Source organism: Kwoniella pini, chromosome 1 (assembly GCF_000512605.2).
Source record: "Kwoniella pini CBS 10737 chromosome 1, complete sequence".
Classification (NCBI taxonomy): domain Eukaryota; kingdom Fungi; phylum Basidiomycota; class Tremellomycetes; order Tremellales; family Cryptococcaceae; genus Kwoniella; species Kwoniella pini.
The window spans coordinates 2,779,149-2,799,081 of NC_091716.1; the positions used below are offsets into that span (position 1 = coordinate 2,779,149).

At 38.5% G+C, this 19,933-nt stretch overlaps 7 protein-coding genes across 7 annotated transcripts; 6 read left to right on the plus strand and 1 right to left on the minus strand.

Moving 5' to 3' along the window:
* Positions 1 to 12: 12 nt before the first annotated feature.
* I206_101059 (uncharacterized protein) lies at positions 13 to 1,742 on the plus strand (the record flags this gene model as incomplete). The annotated part of the gene is made up of 5 exons (XM_019152047.1): positions 13 to 296; positions 408 to 528; positions 749 to 820; positions 887 to 971; positions 1,126 to 1,742. The coding sequence occupies 5 exons, from the start codon at positions 13 to 15 to the stop codon at positions 1,740 to 1,742; spliced, it is 1,179 nt and encodes a 392-aa protein (XP_019014185.1).
* A 1,108-nt stretch (positions 1,743 to 2,850) lies between these two features.
* I206_101060 (isocitrate lyase) lies at positions 2,851 to 5,090 on the plus strand (the record flags this gene model as incomplete). The annotated part of the gene is made up of 9 exons (XM_019152046.1): positions 2,851 to 2,910; positions 2,963 to 3,132; positions 3,199 to 3,314; positions 3,455 to 3,628; positions 3,683 to 3,795; positions 3,848 to 4,594; positions 4,669 to 4,806; positions 4,878 to 4,930; positions 5,006 to 5,090. The coding sequence occupies 9 exons, from the start codon at positions 2,851 to 2,853 to the stop codon at positions 5,088 to 5,090; spliced, it is 1,656 nt and encodes a 551-aa protein (XP_019014184.1).
* Positions 5,091 to 5,540: 450 nt separating this feature from the next.
* On the plus strand, positions 5,541 to 7,788 carry I206_101061 (uncharacterized protein; the record flags this gene model as incomplete). The annotated part of the gene is made up of 4 exons (XM_019152045.1): positions 5,541 to 6,989; positions 7,055 to 7,210; positions 7,277 to 7,387; positions 7,453 to 7,788. The coding sequence occupies 4 exons, from the start codon at positions 5,541 to 5,543 to the stop codon at positions 7,786 to 7,788; spliced, it is 2,052 nt and encodes a 683-aa protein (XP_019014183.1).
* A 652-nt stretch (positions 7,789 to 8,440) lies between these two features.
* I206_101062 (uncharacterized protein) lies at positions 8,441 to 11,097 on the plus strand (the record flags this gene model as incomplete). Its single annotated transcript, XM_019152044.1, has 13 exons — positions 8,441 to 8,767; positions 8,870 to 8,987; positions 9,063 to 9,137; positions 9,201 to 9,312; positions 9,382 to 9,408; positions 9,461 to 9,602; positions 9,668 to 9,760; positions 9,815 to 9,923; positions 9,973 to 10,048; positions 10,107 to 10,190; positions 10,259 to 10,348; positions 10,408 to 10,559; positions 10,664 to 11,097. 13 exons carry the CDS (start codon positions 8,441 to 8,443, stop codon positions 11,095 to 11,097), a joined length of 1,839 nt encoding a protein of 612 aa, XP_019014182.1.
* A 762-nt stretch (positions 11,098 to 11,859) lies between these two features.
* I206_101063 (uncharacterized protein) lies at positions 11,860 to 13,671 on the plus strand (the record flags this gene model as incomplete). The annotated part of the gene is made up of 4 exons (XM_019152043.1): positions 11,860 to 11,983; positions 12,063 to 12,449; positions 12,535 to 12,725; positions 12,796 to 13,671. 4 exons carry the CDS (start codon positions 11,860 to 11,862, stop codon positions 13,669 to 13,671), a joined length of 1,578 nt encoding a protein of 525 aa, XP_019014181.1.
* A 487-nt stretch (positions 13,672 to 14,158) lies between these two features.
* I206_101064 (uncharacterized protein) lies at positions 14,159 to 16,083 on the minus strand (the record flags this gene model as incomplete). The annotated part of the gene is made up of 7 exons (XM_019152042.2): positions 14,159 to 14,200; positions 14,286 to 14,596; positions 14,655 to 14,713; positions 14,789 to 15,418; positions 15,483 to 15,689; positions 15,786 to 15,904; positions 16,018 to 16,083. 7 exons carry the CDS (start codon positions 16,081 to 16,083, stop codon positions 14,159 to 14,161), a joined length of 1,434 nt encoding a protein of 477 aa, XP_019014180.2.
* An 827-nt stretch (positions 16,084 to 16,910) lies between these two features.
* I206_101065 (uncharacterized protein) lies at positions 16,911 to 19,770 on the plus strand (the record flags this gene model as incomplete). Its single annotated transcript, XM_019152041.1, has 5 exons — positions 16,911 to 17,280; positions 17,342 to 17,535; positions 17,605 to 18,040; positions 18,116 to 19,295; positions 19,374 to 19,770. The coding sequence occupies 5 exons, from the start codon at positions 16,911 to 16,913 to the stop codon at positions 19,768 to 19,770; spliced, it is 2,577 nt and encodes an 858-aa protein (XP_019014179.1).
* Positions 19,771 to 19,933: the final 163 nt, after the last annotated feature.

The following is a 19,933-nucleotide window of genomic DNA, read 5'->3' on the forward strand; positions in this document are numbered from 1 at the left end:
AATTTACAAAAAATGTTCAGCAAAACAAATTCTTTATTACCTATTCTCCCTTTCCTTCTTCCAGCTATTTCAGCACAATATACAGCAACTTATCAAGTTGGATCTTTACCTCAATCTTCTGAAGAAGGTCAAAGCGGTACAAATCAATGTGGAACAACTTCATCTCAAACTTCAAATTGTCAAAATGTATTTGTTAATTCAGTAGAAGATTTTTGTCTTTGGGGTCCACCTGATACTCACTCTAACGAAGGTGATGGAACTTCAAAGATCGGAAATGTAGAACAAATTGTGGTCTCGTATGTGTTTCTTCCTCCTCCTTCTCCCCTTTGCACACGGTCACCCGTAATTGCGGATGGATGTAGTACATTGTAGGAAAATGACCAAATTTGATGACATATCTCTCGTAGCTACTGTCTCAAAGATGGATACGGTACTCGACTTATTCCACAAGGTACAATCTCAGGTGCACATTTCGTCAAAGTAGAATCCGAGAAAGTATCTTATGTTCAAGTGACAGGTAATGGAGATGTAAGTTGAAAAATTCGGGTTTTTCGATCTCTAGTATAACTACAATCACAAAGTTTATCGTAATTTTCACGATTATCGTAAACAATTACGACTTTCCCCAATTCTCTCGCTTCAAAGTTTTCACTAAGCCTCCCGTCAGAGTTTTGGTCTTCAGGATCGATCGGACAGACATACATGACTATGCCTGTGCTGTGGCTAATCTCACGTTATAATCTAATAGCTCACAAAATTACTTATTCCCGCTGGGGATGAAGGTGGTGAACTTGATCCTCATTCTTGGACCGGTTTAGGTGTGAGTACTAACATGGAGTTCAAGTCATCAGAAGCAACTTGGCTAATATGTGACGGTCACCCTTAGAACCCTCAAGGTGGCTTGGTATTCACCAACGCTTTCTCAGGAGGCTACGAGCAAACTCACGAATGGACCAGTTTCATGTCTTCCAGTAAGTAATCGGCCTATTCGATCTAAAACATTTTCGTTCCCTCCTTGAGTCGATCACAACTCAGATCTGCGGAATGATCGTTCTCCTTCACCCATTATGCACGCCTCGCATGGTAGAAAATGCGAACGCTAAACTAATCTTGTGCTATTTGTAGATGAATTCTGTATCCGAGCTTGTCGAGATGGACCTAACGCCGCTGCGTACTGTCAACACATCTACGATGTTCTTTCGTGTTCATTCACTATCCCAGGTGATACGGGAGATGGATTTGATGATTGTTTAGGAGATCCAACGGATGAAGCTCCAGGTGTATACAACGGTGTCACATTCCATCAAGATGACCCTACAACCCCTGCTCCCCATCCCGCTGGAGCCACTTCTCAATGTACTGCCCAAAGTACTATTGGAGGTGGAAATGTAGATATTGGAGCTATCACTGCATTGGCTTCAGCTTCTGCTCCCATTTCGACCTCAGTCTCAGGATCAATTTCAGCCTCAGCTTCCAGTTCAAACTCTTCTTCAATCGCTTCGTCTTCGTCTTCCTCATCCTCAAATTCTTCTTCTTTAGCCTCTTCTACTTCCGCAAGCCGTACTAGTACTTCGGTATCAAGTACAATCACCTCAGCTGCATCATCAAGAGCAGTTACAAACGCTGCTGCTGCCAGCGCATCCGCATCAGCTTCTAAATCAAATACTTCTGGCGCTGGTAAGGTTACTATTCCTTCATTGGGCTTAGCAGCTTTATTAGGAGCTCTAGGTCTCTTGCTTTAGGTTGGAAGTGTTGTTTTCTAAGGGACATTTGGGTAACTTGTAATCAGTCAATTTCATTTGTTATCAGTCATAGCATCAATTATTTGAATGGACATTTATCATTATAAGCAATGGACAGTAATATAGATTTTTATAGTAGCTTATCAGTAGCATGGACAGTTCATGTATATAATCATGACAACATTATTACCTGAGGACAGCATCGTTTCGAGTAATTCATTGACAATTTCAAATAGTGAACAAAGAGACCGAGCTGATGATTTTGAATACATGAAGCAATATTCAATAAGAATGGTATATTTGACTGGAAGGTCTGAGCTATTTTGAGCCAAAGTAGGACAAGTAAGGGGATGAATATAGTGATTCGATCAAACGAAATTATTTGGATAAAAGAAATTCGAGGAATTCGGCCTTTGATCAGCTTTGACATACTCAATTTTAAGTATCCTAACGACCTCAGCAGATTTCTAAGCATACTAATTTGTTGACTCGAAAGCGAAGATGAATTCATCGATTTAATCAAAGAAAAGCAATCCTATCAACAAATTAAACAATGCCGTTATTCCCGACTATCATTATTTTATATATCTTCGGATCTAACGTCCGTTATCACAAATCACCCTGGCAAGCTTCACAGAGAGGGTGTAACTCCAGTGATAATTTGTAAACTATCAATCATCTTTTGACTCGATACATGAAAAGAACACGAGACGAATGATTTATGAAAATAGAAAATAGTAATTTGATTCTCCGGTTAAAGCTATAATCTTTTAAAAAACCGAGTAAAACCGCCGGTTATCGTTTTACCGATTATGATCACTTTTCTAATTCATACTTTTATACTTTTTCGAATGTTATGGTGAAACTACATACACTTTCACCCAGAGCAAATAAGTTAAGAATTGATCTAGATATTCATATATAGCTGAGCAATTGAAAGCAAGTTAGAACAAGATATATTTAGTCAATTTTGTTTTGCGTATATAATTTCAGTCAAAGATTGAGTCAAAACAAAACGTAAATTAGCCTTGCACGTTAATCCTGTTTATATATATTCCAACTTGACTTCAAAAGAGTTAATAACAACAATTACATCAGCAATAACAATATGGCGTCTGAACAAGCTATCTTTGATGCTGAAGTGAAAGCTTTGGAAGAATTCCAAAAAGTAAGTCTCCTCATAAAAGATCTTCGTTATACAAAGCTGATATGAATCTTAGCAACCTCGTTTTGCTCGAACTCATCGACCATTCTCTGCTACAGATGTAGTTTCGAAAAGAGGTACTTTACCAATTTCTTACCCCTCAGATATATTAGCTAGGAAATTATGGTCAATCCTTGAGTCGAAGAAAAGAGGCGAAGGAGGAGGGTGTACCGCTACTTATGGAGCGTAAGTTTAATTCCGAGATTAAAATGATTTTGTTATACATTACTGATCTGAATACTCTGAAAATAGACTCGACCCGGTACAGATCACACAAATGGCTAAGCACCTGGAGACTGTCTATGTATCTGGTTGGCAATGTTCTTCCACCGCTTCAAGCTCTTTAGAACCTGGACCTGATCTTGCTGGTGAGTTCTAACGTTCTCTGCCCCGCCCTGCCTTTGCTCTTTCCCACTTTTCCTGTCCCGGTTACCATGAGACCTCCTTCATGCCTCTACGATTCATCAGGCCTTGGTTTTGACTGCAGAGCTGAGACGTTGTGGCGCAGATTACCCCTCCAATACTGTACCAAACAAGGTTGCGCAACTTTTCACCGCTCAACTCTTCCATGATCGTAAACAACGATGGACCAGAACAACCGCTTTACAAAGAGGAGAAAAACTTGGTCCTCCCATCGATTATCTTAGGCCCATTGTTGCTGATGCTGATACTGGCCACGGAGGTGAGCTTTAGTTCCTGCCTCTGAATGAGGCATTTAGCTCATATGAGTGATTAGGTCTTACTGCTGTTATGAAATTAACCAAAATGATGGTTGAAGCTGGGGCTGCTGGGATTCACGTCGAAGACCAAGCTCCTGGTACGAAGAAATGTGGCCATATGGCGGGAAAGGTTTGTCTTCACAATGTTTGCCAATTGATGCTTGGCTAATGTCGAGTTCCAGGTGCTTGTGCCAATCTCTGAACACATTAATCGACTCGTAGCTATGAGATTCCAATGCGACATAATGGGTACAACCAATCTTGTTGTCGCTCGAACAGATAGTGAAGCCGCTACTTTGATCACTTCAAATATTGATCCTCGAGACCATTCTTTCATCCTTGGTTCGACCAACCCGGATTTGATTTCTCTTAATGAGATTATGGTTGCTGCCGAACTTGAAGGTCAAACAGGATCAGCTTTACAAGATATAGAAGATCAATGGCTCCAAAAAGCCAATCTTCAATTATATCCTGAGACTTTGGCTAAAGCATTATCTTCGCAAGGTGTCGACCAAGGAAAGGTTCAAGAATTTATAAACTCCGTTACTGGTACAGCCCACACATCTCATAATGGGGCTTTACAACTGGCGACCAAGAAGTACGGGTTGAAGAATGCTCCATACTGGAATTGGGATACTCCTAGGACCAGAGAAGGTTTTTATCGATACCAAGGTGGAACTCAATGCGCTATCAATAGAGCAGTAGCTTTCGCACCTTACGCTGATTTATTATGGATGGAAACTAAATCACCTATATACGCACAAGCAAAGGAGTTTGCTGAAGGCGTGCATAAAGAAAGACCAGGTCATTGGTTGGCTTATAACTTGAGTCCATCGTTCAATTGGGATGCAGCTGGATTAGGTGAAAAGGAAATGAAAGATTTCGTTTGGAGTCTTGGTAAACTTGGTTTCATCTTCCAATTTATCACTGTGAGTATACACCACTGTGCCCTGCAGGGTGATTTCGATTTAAGCTGATTGGTAAACTTCCATCGATGAATTAGCTCGCCGGTCTTCATTCTAACGCATTTATTAACGATCAATTCGCTCGTGCTTTCTCACAAGAAGGTATGAAAGCCTATGTCGAGCTAATTCAACGGAAAGAAAGGGAAATTGGATGTGATGTTTTGACACATCAAAAGGTGAGTTGCTCTGCCCATGCAAATCCAGCCTCCTGATTATATCGCTAATCATGTGTATTATGTGTTTTCAGTGGTCTGGAGCCGATTATGCTGACGCGATGATGATGACCGTTACCGGTGGAGTGTGAGTCATTCATCTCATGATTGATACCCAACTCGCAAAGACCAATGGCTGATTCAAGTCGTTGTGTACTTCCAGCTCGTCGACTGCTGCCATGGGTAAAGGGGTCACGGAATCACAATTTGGGGATGAGAAGTCGAAGAAAGCTTTACATAAGCTGTAAAGTTTTACTGGTTTCAAGTCATTTGTACTGATTATTGAACAAATCAAGCTAAATGTTACATGTATACTTTTGTATCGTAATGAGTGTCTAAAAGCCAAGAACCGCAACGTCGTCATTTTGCGTTAACGGCCGTAAGCGATCAATATTGTATTGTTTGATTACGATTATCTGTCCCGAGTTGACCAAATTAAGTAATTATCGCGATTCAATTCATTAGGAATTGTTCGTAATTGCATCCCACTTTTGTTGTGGTTCTTTACCATTTACCCACCCCAAGACTATTTTGTAATGTTTATCTTCCTCATTTGATTTGACATTATCGTCGTATAATCTAAATCATTATTACCTTTATGCCATCGACGACTACGATTTCAGCAATATACGAAGTAATGATATAGATATCGTCTTCACTTTTCGCTGTCAATTTGACAGTAGGAGGGATCGATCAAGATGTCGAAACCGAAACCTGGATTAGGTAAAGGATTAGTTCGTACTTTCGCAACCAGTGTATCTCAATACCCTTCTCACCATCTTCAAGGTATTATCACTTTAGCACCTGTGATAGGACAACAACATTATCATTCAATATCTGCCTCTTCATCCAGTCATAATACCTTAGGATCGCCGAGTAAGAACGGTGTCAATGGGTGGCCAACTTCTTCATCCTCGACAATAACATTATTACCAACGTGGGATCAACCTAGTGAAATAGTTTTACCATATCATTCTTCTACATCTTCCTCATCTAAATCTCGAATACGTTTGAAATCAAGTTCAGCTTCCTCTTCATCAAGCATAATAGGGAATAATCAAATCACATCACGTAGATATTCTTCTATATCTATATCACCTTCTGCTTTCTTGACATCGCCCATCCCACCGCCTCATTCTTTATTCTTCGATAAATCACTATCTTATCAGTCAAATGTCACACCGCCTTCACCTGCCCAAATTAGTCTAGAAACTTTGTTGAGTGCGTTAGAACCGACATCGCTGATCAATGAATTCGGATTCAATTCAAGAAATAATTCATTCAGCGATTTACCTCCGCCTGAACCACCATCTTCACCTTCACCTTTACCTTCCGCATCAAGATCATCAAGTCCAAATAATCCACCTATAAAAGGCCTACGATCAGTTGAATCACATACTGTACTTTCTCCTAATCCGTTAACACCAGATAACGACTCCAGTACAAATCAATCTACTTTATTTTCTTCAAATTCATTATTATCCTTGAGCGATACTTCCAATCATGGTACTGCTTCATCTTTGAAAGAAGATTCAGAAGATATATCGTCTTCGACATATTCTTCTTCATTGATTTTCCATTTAGGTTGTTCTGGATTACCTAAAGAAAGAATACCTCTTCCACCTTCTAAGAATATTCGACGAACACCTCAACCTCCTAGAGCTAGGAGCTTCCCACTACCAATTGTTGAAAGTCCATCTCATCTTAAATCGATTGGTGTAGGTGAAGATGCATATTTTGCTAGAACAGATGGACTTTGTATTGCCGATGGAGTAGGAGGTTGGTCAAGATCTGCTTCTGCAAGTAAAGGATCAGCGGACGCTGGAAGATGGAGTAGGCTTTTAACTCATTTCGTAGAAGAGGAAGTAGCAGATTGGTGGAATGGTAAGGAATATTATCTAATTTCGAAAGAAAAGGGAGCGAGCAAGGATGAAAAGTCACAATATGATTCTTCACTGAAGAAGAAAAACCAATCTCAAGGATGGGCAAGGGAAAGTTGGGAAAACAAATTGAATAGGAATATGTCTTCTTCAGCCTTGACAAGCAGTAGTGAAAAGTTTAATCGAGAAAGCGAAAGAAGACCTATTGATCCGGTTGAAATTATGCAAAGAGGTTTCGAAAAGTGTTTATCGTGTATCAATGCAGAAGTGAGTATATCTATTCTAAACTAGATAATTCATTGAATAGTTGCTGATTGTCTTTGGTATCATAGGGTATTCATGGTTCATCGACATGTTTACTGGCTTTACTTCATGATTCGACTTTACATATTGCCAACCTTGGTGATTGTTGTTTATTGCTAATCAGAAAAGGTGAAGTGGTTTTCAGAACACAAGAAATGCAACATGCTTTCAACTTTCCTCTACAAGTGAGTCTAGTTTGGAATTGCCCAGTCAATATTGAAAACTAGCTGAAGGAAGAGTTTTTGTCGTAGGTTGGCACGCATAGTCGAGATGAACCTATGAAAGACGCTCAGAGGTATGATGTATCGATCAAGAAAGGAGATGTAGTCATTTTGGGAAGTGATGGATTAATGGATAACCTTGTGAGTGAAAATGTTATCATAGTTGAGTTGATGCTGAACAAACTGATTTGTGGCTTAATAATCAGTTCGATGAAGAAATTTTGGAAATTGTTCTTCAATTTACCTCGGATTCCATAACGAGCGATCAATCACCTACAACTCCTTCCTTATGGAATAAAGAACCTTCATTACCTTTCTCACCACAACAAGTTTCCGAAGCATTATGTAAAAAAGCAAGATCAATATCTGAATTAGTTACTGCTACGACTCCTTTTATGTGTAAAGCCATAGAAGAAGGTATTGATTTTGTAGGTGGAAAGAAAGATGATATTAGTGTATTGGTTGGAGTTATTGGAGATAAGGAGGAAGTTGGTCAAGAAGGTGAAGAGAAAACCCAAGGTGGATTGCAATTGCATTTATGATCGTTACGAAAAGGTTCTTTAGAGAAGATCGAATCATGCACGAGGGACAATAACAACGATACAGTCCGGATTCGTAGTATTCTACTTCATACATTTTTTCCTTACAGGTCTCTCCTGTCCAATTTAACGGCGATAATACGATTGTCGTGGGTTTTCGAAGTAGCTCAATTCCTGTCTGATTGAAATTGTAAATTAGAAGTCTCATTGTTGAGTAGATTCGGATGCGACAAGTTGTAGATTCTCTTATTATTCTGTCGATGTACATTTAGCTCTTTCGTACGTACTCCGTTTGCATGGTTTCAGTCATTTGACATGCAATATTAAGATAGGATAGCAAAGAAATGAGAATCTTTGCTTTGTGTGTTGATTTAAGTTCACGTATTGGAGACCGGTATTACCGGAAAAGGTAAGAAAATGAGTTAAACTTTATTCGGAGATACATTTGATGTCCATTCACGTATATTGATCCGGATCTCTTAGCCTTAAAGTGGATGATCCTCAAGTGAGTGAAGTGGATGAGCGATTGTTTTTCCTTCCGAGTAATCAATCTAGTTGCTTCATCCATTGATTGTCATATGACTCTTGAATCACAGCGAAGTTATACAAAACCTTGTCTCTAGACCGAAATAGCAAGAAACCCAAATTATTCAAAATGTCAACATTATCTGATCCAGTAACAGCTGGAGAAGGATCAAGTAAACCTTCAAAAAGAGTTGCATATTATTATGATCAAGATGTTGGAAATTATACTTATTATTTAGGACATCCAATGAAACCACATCGTATACGTATGGCACATAACTTAATTGTAAATTATGGATTAACAGATGAAATTGAAAATGATGCTCCAAATTTAAATGGTGAAGGAAAAAGAGAATTAAATGATGAATTTTTATCTTTATCAACAACGATAATACCTGAAAATAAATTTATAAAAAATAGTTTAAGTGGTTCAAGATCTAAAACTATGCAAGTTTTTGTAAGTTAAATCATTTCAAATTAATAATTGATTTATCTTACAATTCTATTTGATGGATTATGTATGAAGCTAATATATCTCAAAAATAATAATAATAATTAGCGTCCACATAGAGCAACTAAAGCTGAAATGACTCGTTTTCATACGGATGAATATATTGAATTTTTAGAAAATGTTACTCCTGAACTTGCAGAAGAAATGACAGGTGGTGGAGTTAGATGTAAGTCTTTACCTACTTTGATTTATTCCGTATATAATAGAGGTTTGTGTTGATTTAATTGTAATGCTTTCACAGGTTTGATAGGAGAAGATTGTCCGGCTTTTGATGGATTATTCGAATTTTGTTCTATCTCTGCAGGAGGATCATTAGGTGAGCGCGATGATATCAATGAATGGATATCAAATAAATGGCTAATTCCTGCTTCTCTTTTAGGTGCCGCTGAAAGACTCAATTCCGGTGCAGCTGATATAGCTATAAATTGGGCAGGTGGTTTACATCATGCCAAGAAAACTGAAGCGAGTGGATTTTGTTATGTGAATGACATGTGAGTTAAAAGATTGTACTTGTCTGTCAAGGAATCACTGTGCTGACTGTCTCCTTCTCTTCTCATTAGTGTATTGGGTATTCTAGAATTATTGAGGTAAATCAGCTACGATAGACGACTACGTGAGCAGAGCTAACGGAAACTGCAGGATACATCCTCGAGTTCTATACATTGACGTGGATGTTCATCATGGTGATGGAGTGGAAGAGGCGTTCTACACAACGGATAGAGTCATGACGTGCTCCTTTCATAGATTTGGTGAATTCTTCCCTGGTACAGGAGACGTGAGAGTAAGTCACCTATATTAGGTCAGGGCATTATTCATCCCCGGACATTTACTGACGGAACCTCCTAGGATATCGGTATGAAAAGAGGGAAGAATTATGCAGTGAATGTTCCGCTACGAGATGGAATAACGGATGAATCATATCACATGATCTTCAAACCTGTGAGTAAAAGTTTGAGGTGTTTCGCGTAAAATATTGCTGAACGCTCTGGTCAGGTCATACAACATATAATGGATTGGTATCGACCTGGAGCAGTGGTTTTACAAATGGGAGCGGATAGTTTATCGGGCGATAAGTTAGGTGGTTTCAATCTGACATTAAACGGTAAGTTAGTTTCGCTCGGTCGTTCGTTCAAAACTAACGCTATTCGTAGGTCATGGGGAATGTACAAGCTTCGTGAAGAGCTTTGGTGTACCGGTCATGATGTTGGGAGGAGGGGGGTACACGACGTGAGCCCAACTCGGTAATTCTCAAAGGGAGAATTTGTACTGACGGGGTCACCTCTAGCAAAAATGTGGCCAGAGCTTGGACAAATGAGACTGCTGTCATGTGTGGAAGGACGTTACCGGAGGATTTGCCGTATAACCAATAGTGAGTGTATGCTCAGCTGGGTATTACACGCGAATTCTAAAATAGCTGACCTAAATAACTATTCTTAGCATGGAATACTACGGACCACGATATAAGCTAGAAGTACTGGCAAACAATACAGACGATCATAATCCAACGGATTATCTGGAAAAGATCAGGTAAGCTCAACGACACACTATCGATTAAATGTGCTCATGAAACCTTGGTGTACATGTAGGACACAAGTTATTGATAATCTACGTAATTTACCACATGCGCCTTCTGCCCAAATACAACACGTACCTGGCCAATCTATATCAAGACTGATTGGTCTGACAAAGGAGAGCGACCTGAAGGATCCTGACGACGAGATCGATGACCGTGTCAAGAGTGAGTAATATGTATACTGAATTAGCCTTTCGATTTATGTCGCAATTTTGGTGATCTGCTTCATTTGGTTATGAATTGATGTGCTGACGTTTTCGGCACGTTAGAATACGTAATGCAAAAGAATCTCAACGGAGGTTATTCGCCAAATTCCTCAGATGATGAAGATACACCAATGAACGGTGATTCAGATGAAGATGATGCCGCATATGCATTGCCAGGCAGGTCGAGAAGACAAGGTGGTATAAGATCTAGAAGAAGGTTACCAACGAGGATAGTCAATGGTAAAAGGAATAATGGACATGAAGAATCAGATGATGAAGATGATGATCCATGCGGAGCGAATAAGAAGAAGAAGCGGAATTTCTTCAATAAATCAACGACAAATGGTGTGCAGAGTATAGTGAACAAAAAAATAAATGGTATAGCTACTCCATACGGAAATGGAACAGCGATAACAATAGGGAATGGAGGTGTAGTGGAGTTTTGGAAAGATGCTGGAGGAATATCAAGAGGTGAAAGTCCAATTAGTACTGTATAGATCATGATAGTCCTGATTGCAAAAGCAATTTATGGTGGGAGATCTCGATTTCTGATATTATGTGACTTTGGATTCAATGAGAGACGGGGTGTGTGTTGTAGAGATAATTCGACTGATATAACGATAAATTAGATGAAACCGATGTAAAGTAGTTGGACTGTTCAGATGTTCAGAGGTATCGAGAGCTTTCTACTTAGATTGGCAGTATTCCGTTTCGAATTGACCTTACATCTTATTCTTAAAGGCATATTTAGAAACGTTGTGCGTCTCAGCAATAAGAAATCAAATCACATAAAATGTTTGTATAGGTTACACGCGTTTTTCTGATTGTGCCTTGATGAGATAGGAAATAGTTTTTGGTCGATTTAGCCGATCTACCTTCAAGATCTATTTATCTACCTTACCGTAAACTAACGCCAAAATCAAACAGAGAAAATGAAAATGTCGTCATACTATTTTTTACTCGTAAAATAAGATTCCTATTCGATCGTATTTCAATTTGCTTGGTATTTGAGCTCGATACAATGAAACATGATTGAATATAAGTTGTTGAATGATTTCATCTATTCCGATCGATTCGTATACCATTACCGTCATCAACTTGAATTGTAACTTTAAAGTGGTACGACACGATCTTTGTATATGTATATATATATATATATAAACATCTCGATCTGATTTATCAATATTGCATCTTTTGTTAATCTTAATTCATTCATTACTGTAGCATTATTATTGGTTTTGTGTATACGTTAAATCAAGATGGCAAGAAATAGTACTTCTTCAAATAGGAAAAAAGTTTTGATTGTTGGTGCAGGTGCAGCTGGAATGTCATGTGCCGATGGATTAAGTAATCATCCAGATAGATTTGATGTAACTGTAATTGGTGAGTCAAATATTTTGTTATTTAGACAGGCAGTAGAAATGAAATTGATTTTAACTTTTTTAATTTTTCATAATTTAAGACGCTCAAGCATATTGTGGTGGACAAGCATTTTCAATTCCAATTGATAAAAAATATGGTGCAAATTGGATGAATCAAGGTGTACAAGGTGGATCATATATTTATCAACATACATTTCATCATTTTAGAAAATGTGGATATGAAGAAGAACCTGTTGAATTACAAGTTTCATTTGGAAAAGATGATAAATTTTGGACAAATTTATTTCCAACAAATTTAGTTAATAAACATTCAAATGATATTAAAAAATTTAATAAATTTTTAAAATTAATTAGATGGACAGAATTATTTTGGGCATTAATTCCAATTAAAATTAGTTGTAAAATTGCTGGATTAAGTGATGAATTTTTAGATTTTATGCTTTTCCCTTCTTTAGCTTTATTTTTGGGTAAGTGATTTATTTATTTTCCTCTCTTAAAAACAATAATCAATCAATACCTAATACTTATATCTTTTGATAAACTTTTTTTTAGGAACTGGTAATGCTACACCTGATTTACCTACTGTTATGATGGAACGTTTATATACTTCTCCTACATACGGAATGTGGTATCCACATGATCCTAAATCTATGTCTTCCAACTTGCCTCCTATGGTAGTTTTCCCTGAAAGTAGTGAATTTTACAGAACATGGCAAGGCAAATTGGAAGAACGAGGAGTTACAGTAAGTGCACTTTTGGCTTTGACTGAGATCAATGGCACACAACTTGACGAATTGCGCGGTCGTTTGTTAGATTCGACTCAATACCGAACTCGCCGCTGTCACTTCAAGAAATCCTAAAGTCAAAGTCATGTTAAGACCACGAAGACAACAAGAAGATTTACATAATCCTGAAGGAGCAGATCAGGATTTACCTTCACAAGAAGAAACTTATGATGAAATTGTTATGTGTACTTTAGCAGATACAGCTAAAAGAGTATTAGGTAAACAAGCTACGGGAAGAGAAAAATGGGTTTTAGGAAATACAAAATGGTCAGATGATATTACAGTAACTCATACAGATATTGATTATATTAAAAAATATTACACGATTGAATTTGATGAAAATCAAGCTGTTGAAAATATTAATGGAAGAGATGATTCTTCAAGAGTTAGAAAAGGTGAAAAAGAATTTCAACCAATGTATTTAATTAAACAAGTACCAAAAAATTCAAGATTATTAGAAATGTGTTTTGATTGTTCAGCATTTCAATATCAATTAAATAAATCATTACCATTAAAAGATCATATTTTTCAAACAATTTTTTTAAATAATAAAGATGAAAATACATGGACAAAAAATGAAATTGATAAAACAAAAATTATAAGAGAAGATTGGTGGCATCAATTATGTCATTCTTGGACACATTATGCATTTGTAGTTCCATTTATTTGGTTATTAAATAGAAATTCAAAACATACAACTTTTGCTGGATCTTGGACTTTAGTTAATGCACATGAAGTTGCTGTAATTAGTGGAACTGCTGCTGCATATAAATTAGGTGCAGATTATCCAGAAGATTTATATAAAAATGATTTTGCAAGAAAAGCATTTAAAAGTTATTTATTTTTAACTCATGGTTTAACTTTAGCTAAAAACAGAATTAGAAAATCAAGTCTTCAAAATTAGTTTTCTTTTTTGATTGATTGATGAAACGGTTTGTTGAAAAATATTAAAGTACTATTAGTATAAATTTATATGTGTATGTAGCTATTATGTTTTTCTCAAACGATATGTCAGTCTGTCTGTTTGTGATATCGTATAATTGGGTTTGAAGTATTGCCCGCATTCAGTGAAGGTCAAGTAAGTTTTGCAGCTGTTTGGCAGCATATGTGAAAATCTTGACAACTGATACTATTTGCATGAGATAAATATTGGGTATATAATGTTTTCCAGTGTAAAGACGGCATTGCAGAATGACGAAGCAACGAAAAGCGGGAGCTAGGAGCTAGCGGATAAGATAAGGTGGTCGAGAGCAGAATTCGCTCTTGAAAATTCTAGTCCCACTCGCGATGAGGAAAAATCACAATGACACGTCAAAGGCGACTTTCGCTTGTTACATGGGACAGAATCAGACGACGAATTGACAGAATGCTGCAAGGTGGATCTCGCCTAATTATCGACCTTGACCTTCAAATGAAGATAGATAATCAGATAACTAACAATCCAGATAAATCAGCTATTTATACTTGACATTTTGTTGTGTCGGATCTGTGGTATGAGAATATCTGAATTGAGCTCACCTTTAAGGCACCCATCCTGATTTGATCGCCCAAATTTTGGACATCGGGATTGGCTAAAACTCTACCTGCCATATCCCTTATACCCCTTTCTAAACCCTGCATAGTTTCGTTATCCATCAGACCATCTCCTCCAGCTGCTCCACCACCGTAACCTCCATTTCCTTGTTCATCCTCTTCTTCTTCAGCTCTACCGAAATAAGCATTTGAAGAAATGGCAGTAGCACCTTGGAAATCTCTTAATCGGGTTTGAGCTTCATTAGCAGCTTGAGGATCGTACGTTCCTCTTCCGAAATACATATCTGATGAAATACCTACAAGACTTTCGTGTCAGTATACTGCTCGACAGATTGTGAAATCTTTCGTACTCACCCTTTTGACCACCGAACTTGTCTCTTGCAACGTGTACGTCATCAACAACAGCTGCTCGACTGAAGCAGCGTAGACTCAATCAGCTTCCAAATTATATATGGGTCAAGCACGAGCTGCAGTCAAGTAAGACTCACGTTTTGGTCTGCGCAGGGGCAGCCTGACCAGCAGTTTGACCGAACCCTAATCTGACTGGAGCAGGTTTACTCTCTTCCCTTCTTACGCTACTGATTGGCGTAGAACTTCGACTAGAAGATGCAGTAGCTGCAGCAGCTTTTCGCTTCTCCTCAGCTTCACGTTCTTTCAGAGCTTTAGCTTCTTCCTCCTCTTTCTTCTTATCGTATCCTAATCTTTTGATTCTCTCTTCCTCTTCAAGAGCTTTACGTTGAGCTTCTTCAAAATTGATTGAAGTAACCGCTTTCTTAGCACCCAATTTACTCAACTTACCACCCCCACTGGCAGTGGAGGAAGAAGGAGTTGTAGATGAGGATAATCTTGATGAAGCTGCTGGTCTTGTCGCATTGACTCCCGTACGTAAAGATGAAGACGTTACTGTTCTTGAACCTGTTGCTGCTGGTTTAGCACCATTACCGATCGAAGGTGGAGCTGAAGCTTTGTTACCTGAACCAGGAGCGGGAGAAGCGGGTTTTGATGATGCTGGAGAAGGTTTATCCCATGATGAGAAGAAATCTTCATCGCCTGCTGTTTTTGATGGTGAAGCTAATGGAGTGAGTTCTAAACCATCAATGTGGATTCCGTGTGGGTTTCTACAAGAAATAGCACTATATCAGCAGTCATCGTAAAGAATCCTGAAAACCGACAATGACTGACCTCGTCGCATCCTCTGCGATACGTCTAGCTAATTCCTCTTTGTATAATCCGGCTTGTCTACTTGTGTATCTACCTCTAGCATCTGAATTTGCAGGCGGCAGCAGATTGGAACCGCCGTGCTTGGTGAAAAATTCTCGGATAGCTTGATTACCTCCAACTTTCAGTGTACGAAGCTGTTGAAGAGACCAAGAGTCCAAATTGGTAGATCTGAACGAAGTATATTTAGTTCCTGATCGCCTTCACTTGATATCTTTGATACTTTGAAGTAAAAATATCATTGTGGTACGGAAAGAGTTCACTTACCGAACAAAAGAGATGTGTACACCTAAATTACGATGAACCGATGAACAATCTAAACATAGGTAAATACCAAAAGTGACTGAAGTCCAGGTAGGGTTTTTAGCTCCACAATCGAAGCATTGCTACACAATCGAGGACAAAGAGTCAGTCACTTCTTCTTCTTCAGGTATGGATCATTGGGACCGCTGGCAGATGTATAAGAGAGATACATCAAAGATGGCAATGTCAAGCTCACTTTATTGGCCTTTTGTGATTTCAAATGGGTAAAGGTCGCCTGTGTTTGTGCTTTAGTAGGGTCCATTTTGCTTGGATGATCCCCGTGAATGTTGTATCCAAGTGTGAGACGAGATGCAGGATGATGAAGAAGAACGATCTGAATATGTTAATTGACTGAACTGAACGCGATGAATTGTTGGAGTTGACTGACAAATGACAAAGTGATGAAGCTAAAGTAGTCAACGTGGCGTGTATGGTGGTGAAAGAAGTATAAAGTGGCACATTTCGACGCGAATTGATCAGTTTTATCCCGTCCCATCACTTATCTCGTGGAAATCCAATATATTATCAGATTTCCACTATCTATTGACATACGACCCGGATGGAAGGCTACATATGCTATCAATCCAGACTCCTGCGGCATTTTGAGCTTCCAACCGGATATCGCACCCTTTTTGATCTATGCAGACAGCAGTCGATGAACTGTGGCAATGAGGGGTTTCGGGAGTTGGGTCACCCTCATGTGTGCGCTCACTTTTTGGTCACAGTAAATGCGCATGTGGGCACCATTTTGTAGCACACTTGATATCTGTTCTTACAGCATGTTCAAGAACCAAGAAGGGATATATCTGAATGTTGGGAATGATCTTGAGTTTAGTACCATTTTGTTCCTGAATTGCGACTTGATTAATTAGACTTAGATCCCGGTCCTGACCGATTGTTACCAAGCAATAATAGTAGTTTCAAGTTCAATTCAGTATACTGGACATTTTCACATCATATCATATAAAATCATATACAATCATTGTCTTTCTGTCTTCTCTCTGTTCACTGAAGAAAGGGTATCTTGTGGCTTCGTGTCGTGTGTGTGTATAGTTCGAGCTAGTGGTCAATCGACCTTTGGGGATCACAATGGCCTCTTCATCGGATCAATCTAGACCATCAACATTGCCCTTAAACCCCCAACAACCACATTGGACTTGTCCGCCACCTTCTCCTCCATCTCTCACACCTTTGTCATCAAACTTTCCAAGATCAGCTATAGGAGAAACAAGCATCGCTTTATCGTCACTATCAATCAATCAACAACCTATACCTTTACCTACCCCGTCACCAGGTATTCCCCATCCAAACAATACAAACGGGAATGCTCTTAGTCCGCCAACACCTGCACCCAGTCCCAGTCCAAGGGATAGAAGGGTGTTCAGAGAAGATGATAGCTCAGAGGAAGAATCAAATGGTGATTTGTGGAAAGGAAAAGGTAGACAACGTGATCGTACAGGTTAGTACCTGGACTTGAAATCTGGTTTCAAACGATATTTTCATAACTAATTCGCGAATAGTGATAACTTCTGATGAAATCCTAAACGCTTTCACCTCATTATCGCCTACTTCACGATTCACTTTCCTATCTTCTTTGATAGGTGAATTACGTTTGAACGAAGCATTGGTAGTTTCACGTAAAATCGAACCATTATTAAGGCGGGATTTTTTAAGGGAATTACCAGCGGAATTAGCATTACATTGTTTAAGCTTTGTAGGTTGACGTCCCTCTCCTCACGTTTCTGTAAAATTTCGAGGAGTATTAAACCTTCTTTATCATCAGGTTGACGAACCAAGGACATTAGCAAGAGCAGCTCAAGTGTCGAATTACTGGAATCAGCTTTTACAAGATGAACAAACGTGGAAAGATTTATTCAATCGACATAGTTTCCCAACTCCATCAAATTTTACCACTCGACCTATAGGTATACGTAGAAGAAGTACTCAGACTTCGTTATTGTCTTCTTTGGCAACTACCCATATCAATCTTAACAATAGCGCGACATTATCTGCAACTACTAGGGGAACAATAAATACTGGAAGTGGTAAAGGCAATGTGACTATCACTAGTAATGGCTCTCGAGGTAATGGACAGAGTTGCATCAATCGTGCGACACCTTTTGGATTAGAGCGCAGGGTACTGAATCTTTCCAGCTCAAGGCTAAGGGATAAAGAAGAAGGAACGTTCAAAGGTAGATTTAAGAATGCTTATTTGACTGGTAAGTGTTCTCAGACTCCTGGACTACCTGAACACCTTGTTCTGACCCAATGCTGACCGGTTCAATTGCTTTTAGAATCCAACTGGTTGTCAGGTGGCCGTCTTCTAGCCAATCACGTATCATCAGACGATGCAGTAGTGACTACACTATGTTTTGATGACTCTCACATTGTAGTAGGAATGGCCAATAACAAAATTCACGTATTCGACGCTGTCACAGGAACTTTCCTCCGTTCTTTGTTAGGACATCGACAAGGGGTCTGGGCGATGATCCTGGTAACTGCCAATCGGGGTCAAGGTGATGATGAGGAAGATGAATTGGATGATATTACGGAACGGTTCAGCACCAATGAGAGCTTGTGGGGCGGCAAAGCATCTGAGAGCTACAGGGATAATGGACAATCTAGAAGATCTTCTTTCGCAGGTGGAAGTACTACTGAACAACATCCACCACTCGGATCAATCTCTACCAACATCACCCCTAATCTTGGGTATAACTCCAATGTCTCGCTATCAGGTAACATGAACAATGACAGTCAATTGAACAGCAATTCACCGGGCGGTATCTTCCCCTCGAGTCAGATCAATCAACCTATCAGACCTAGTACAGCTATGGGATTTACTCCTCTCGCCTCGTCCGTCGACAACGACAATGACGATAATGGTCTTTACGGCTTAGGTATAGGTAACTCTCAGAGATCCAGCTCGAGTTCAAGGTATAAACAACAGTCTAGTCAACGACAGAGATACCAACGTGCTAAAGGTGAAGGTGCCAAGATGAGAACTTCTGATCCATGTGGTTGTGCTAGAGGATGGAAAGGTAATAAGAACAATTTGGTAGTTTCAGCAGGATGTGATAAAGAAGTCAAAGTTTGGAATCTTGATACAGGAGAAATGATACATTCAATGAGAGGTCATACATCTACAATTAGATGTTTAAAAGTTTTAGATAAACGTCCTATTGCTATTTCAGGCTCAAGAGATCATACTTTAAGAGTATGGGATATTGAAAATGGTTCATTGATTCATCTATTAGAAGGTCATGAAGAATCTGTTAGATGTGTTGAAATTGCTGGTAATTTAGCTGTTTCAGGATCTTATGATTATAATTCAAGAATATGGAATTTAGATAATGGACAATGTTTACATGTTTTAAGAGGTCATTATCATCAAATTTATTCAGTTGCTTTTGATGGTCAAACGGTAGTTACAGGTAGTATGGATAGTACCATTAGAGTTTGGAGTGCTTCAACTGGGTAAGTGAGATTTCACCGATAAGAAACGAATTGAGAAGTTTTGATCTAAAACCTTTTTTATGTTATTCTGTTCTTTAGTGAATGTTTAGCATTACTTCAAGGACATACAGCACTTGTAGGACAATTACAACTTTCATCTTCAAGATTAATTACAGGTGGATCAGATGGTAGAGTAATAATATTTGATTTGAAAAATTTAACTACATTACATCGTTTATGTGCACATGATAATTCTGTCACTTGTTTACAATTTGATGATAGGTTTATAGTTTCAGGTGGAAATGATGGTAGAGTAAAATTATGGGATGTTAAAACTGGTAGATTTATTAGAGAATTATGTAGACCTTGTGATGCTGTTTGGAGAATTGGTTTTAGATCTGATAGAATTGTTTTACTTTGTCAAAGAGAAGGTAGAACTTGTTTAGAAGTTATAAGTTATCGTCCAGGTGAAGGTGAAAAGAGATCTAGAAGATGATTGAACCTGTCTTTGTTCGGTGTTTGGTATTCGGTATTTGGATAATTTGGAAAAATATAGTATCTTAATTGAAATCATTCTTATTTTTGTATGATTATACTGTAATAATTATTTGTGCTGTTGTTCTTATTATTCTTGTCATTGAAAATGTAATTCTTAATAT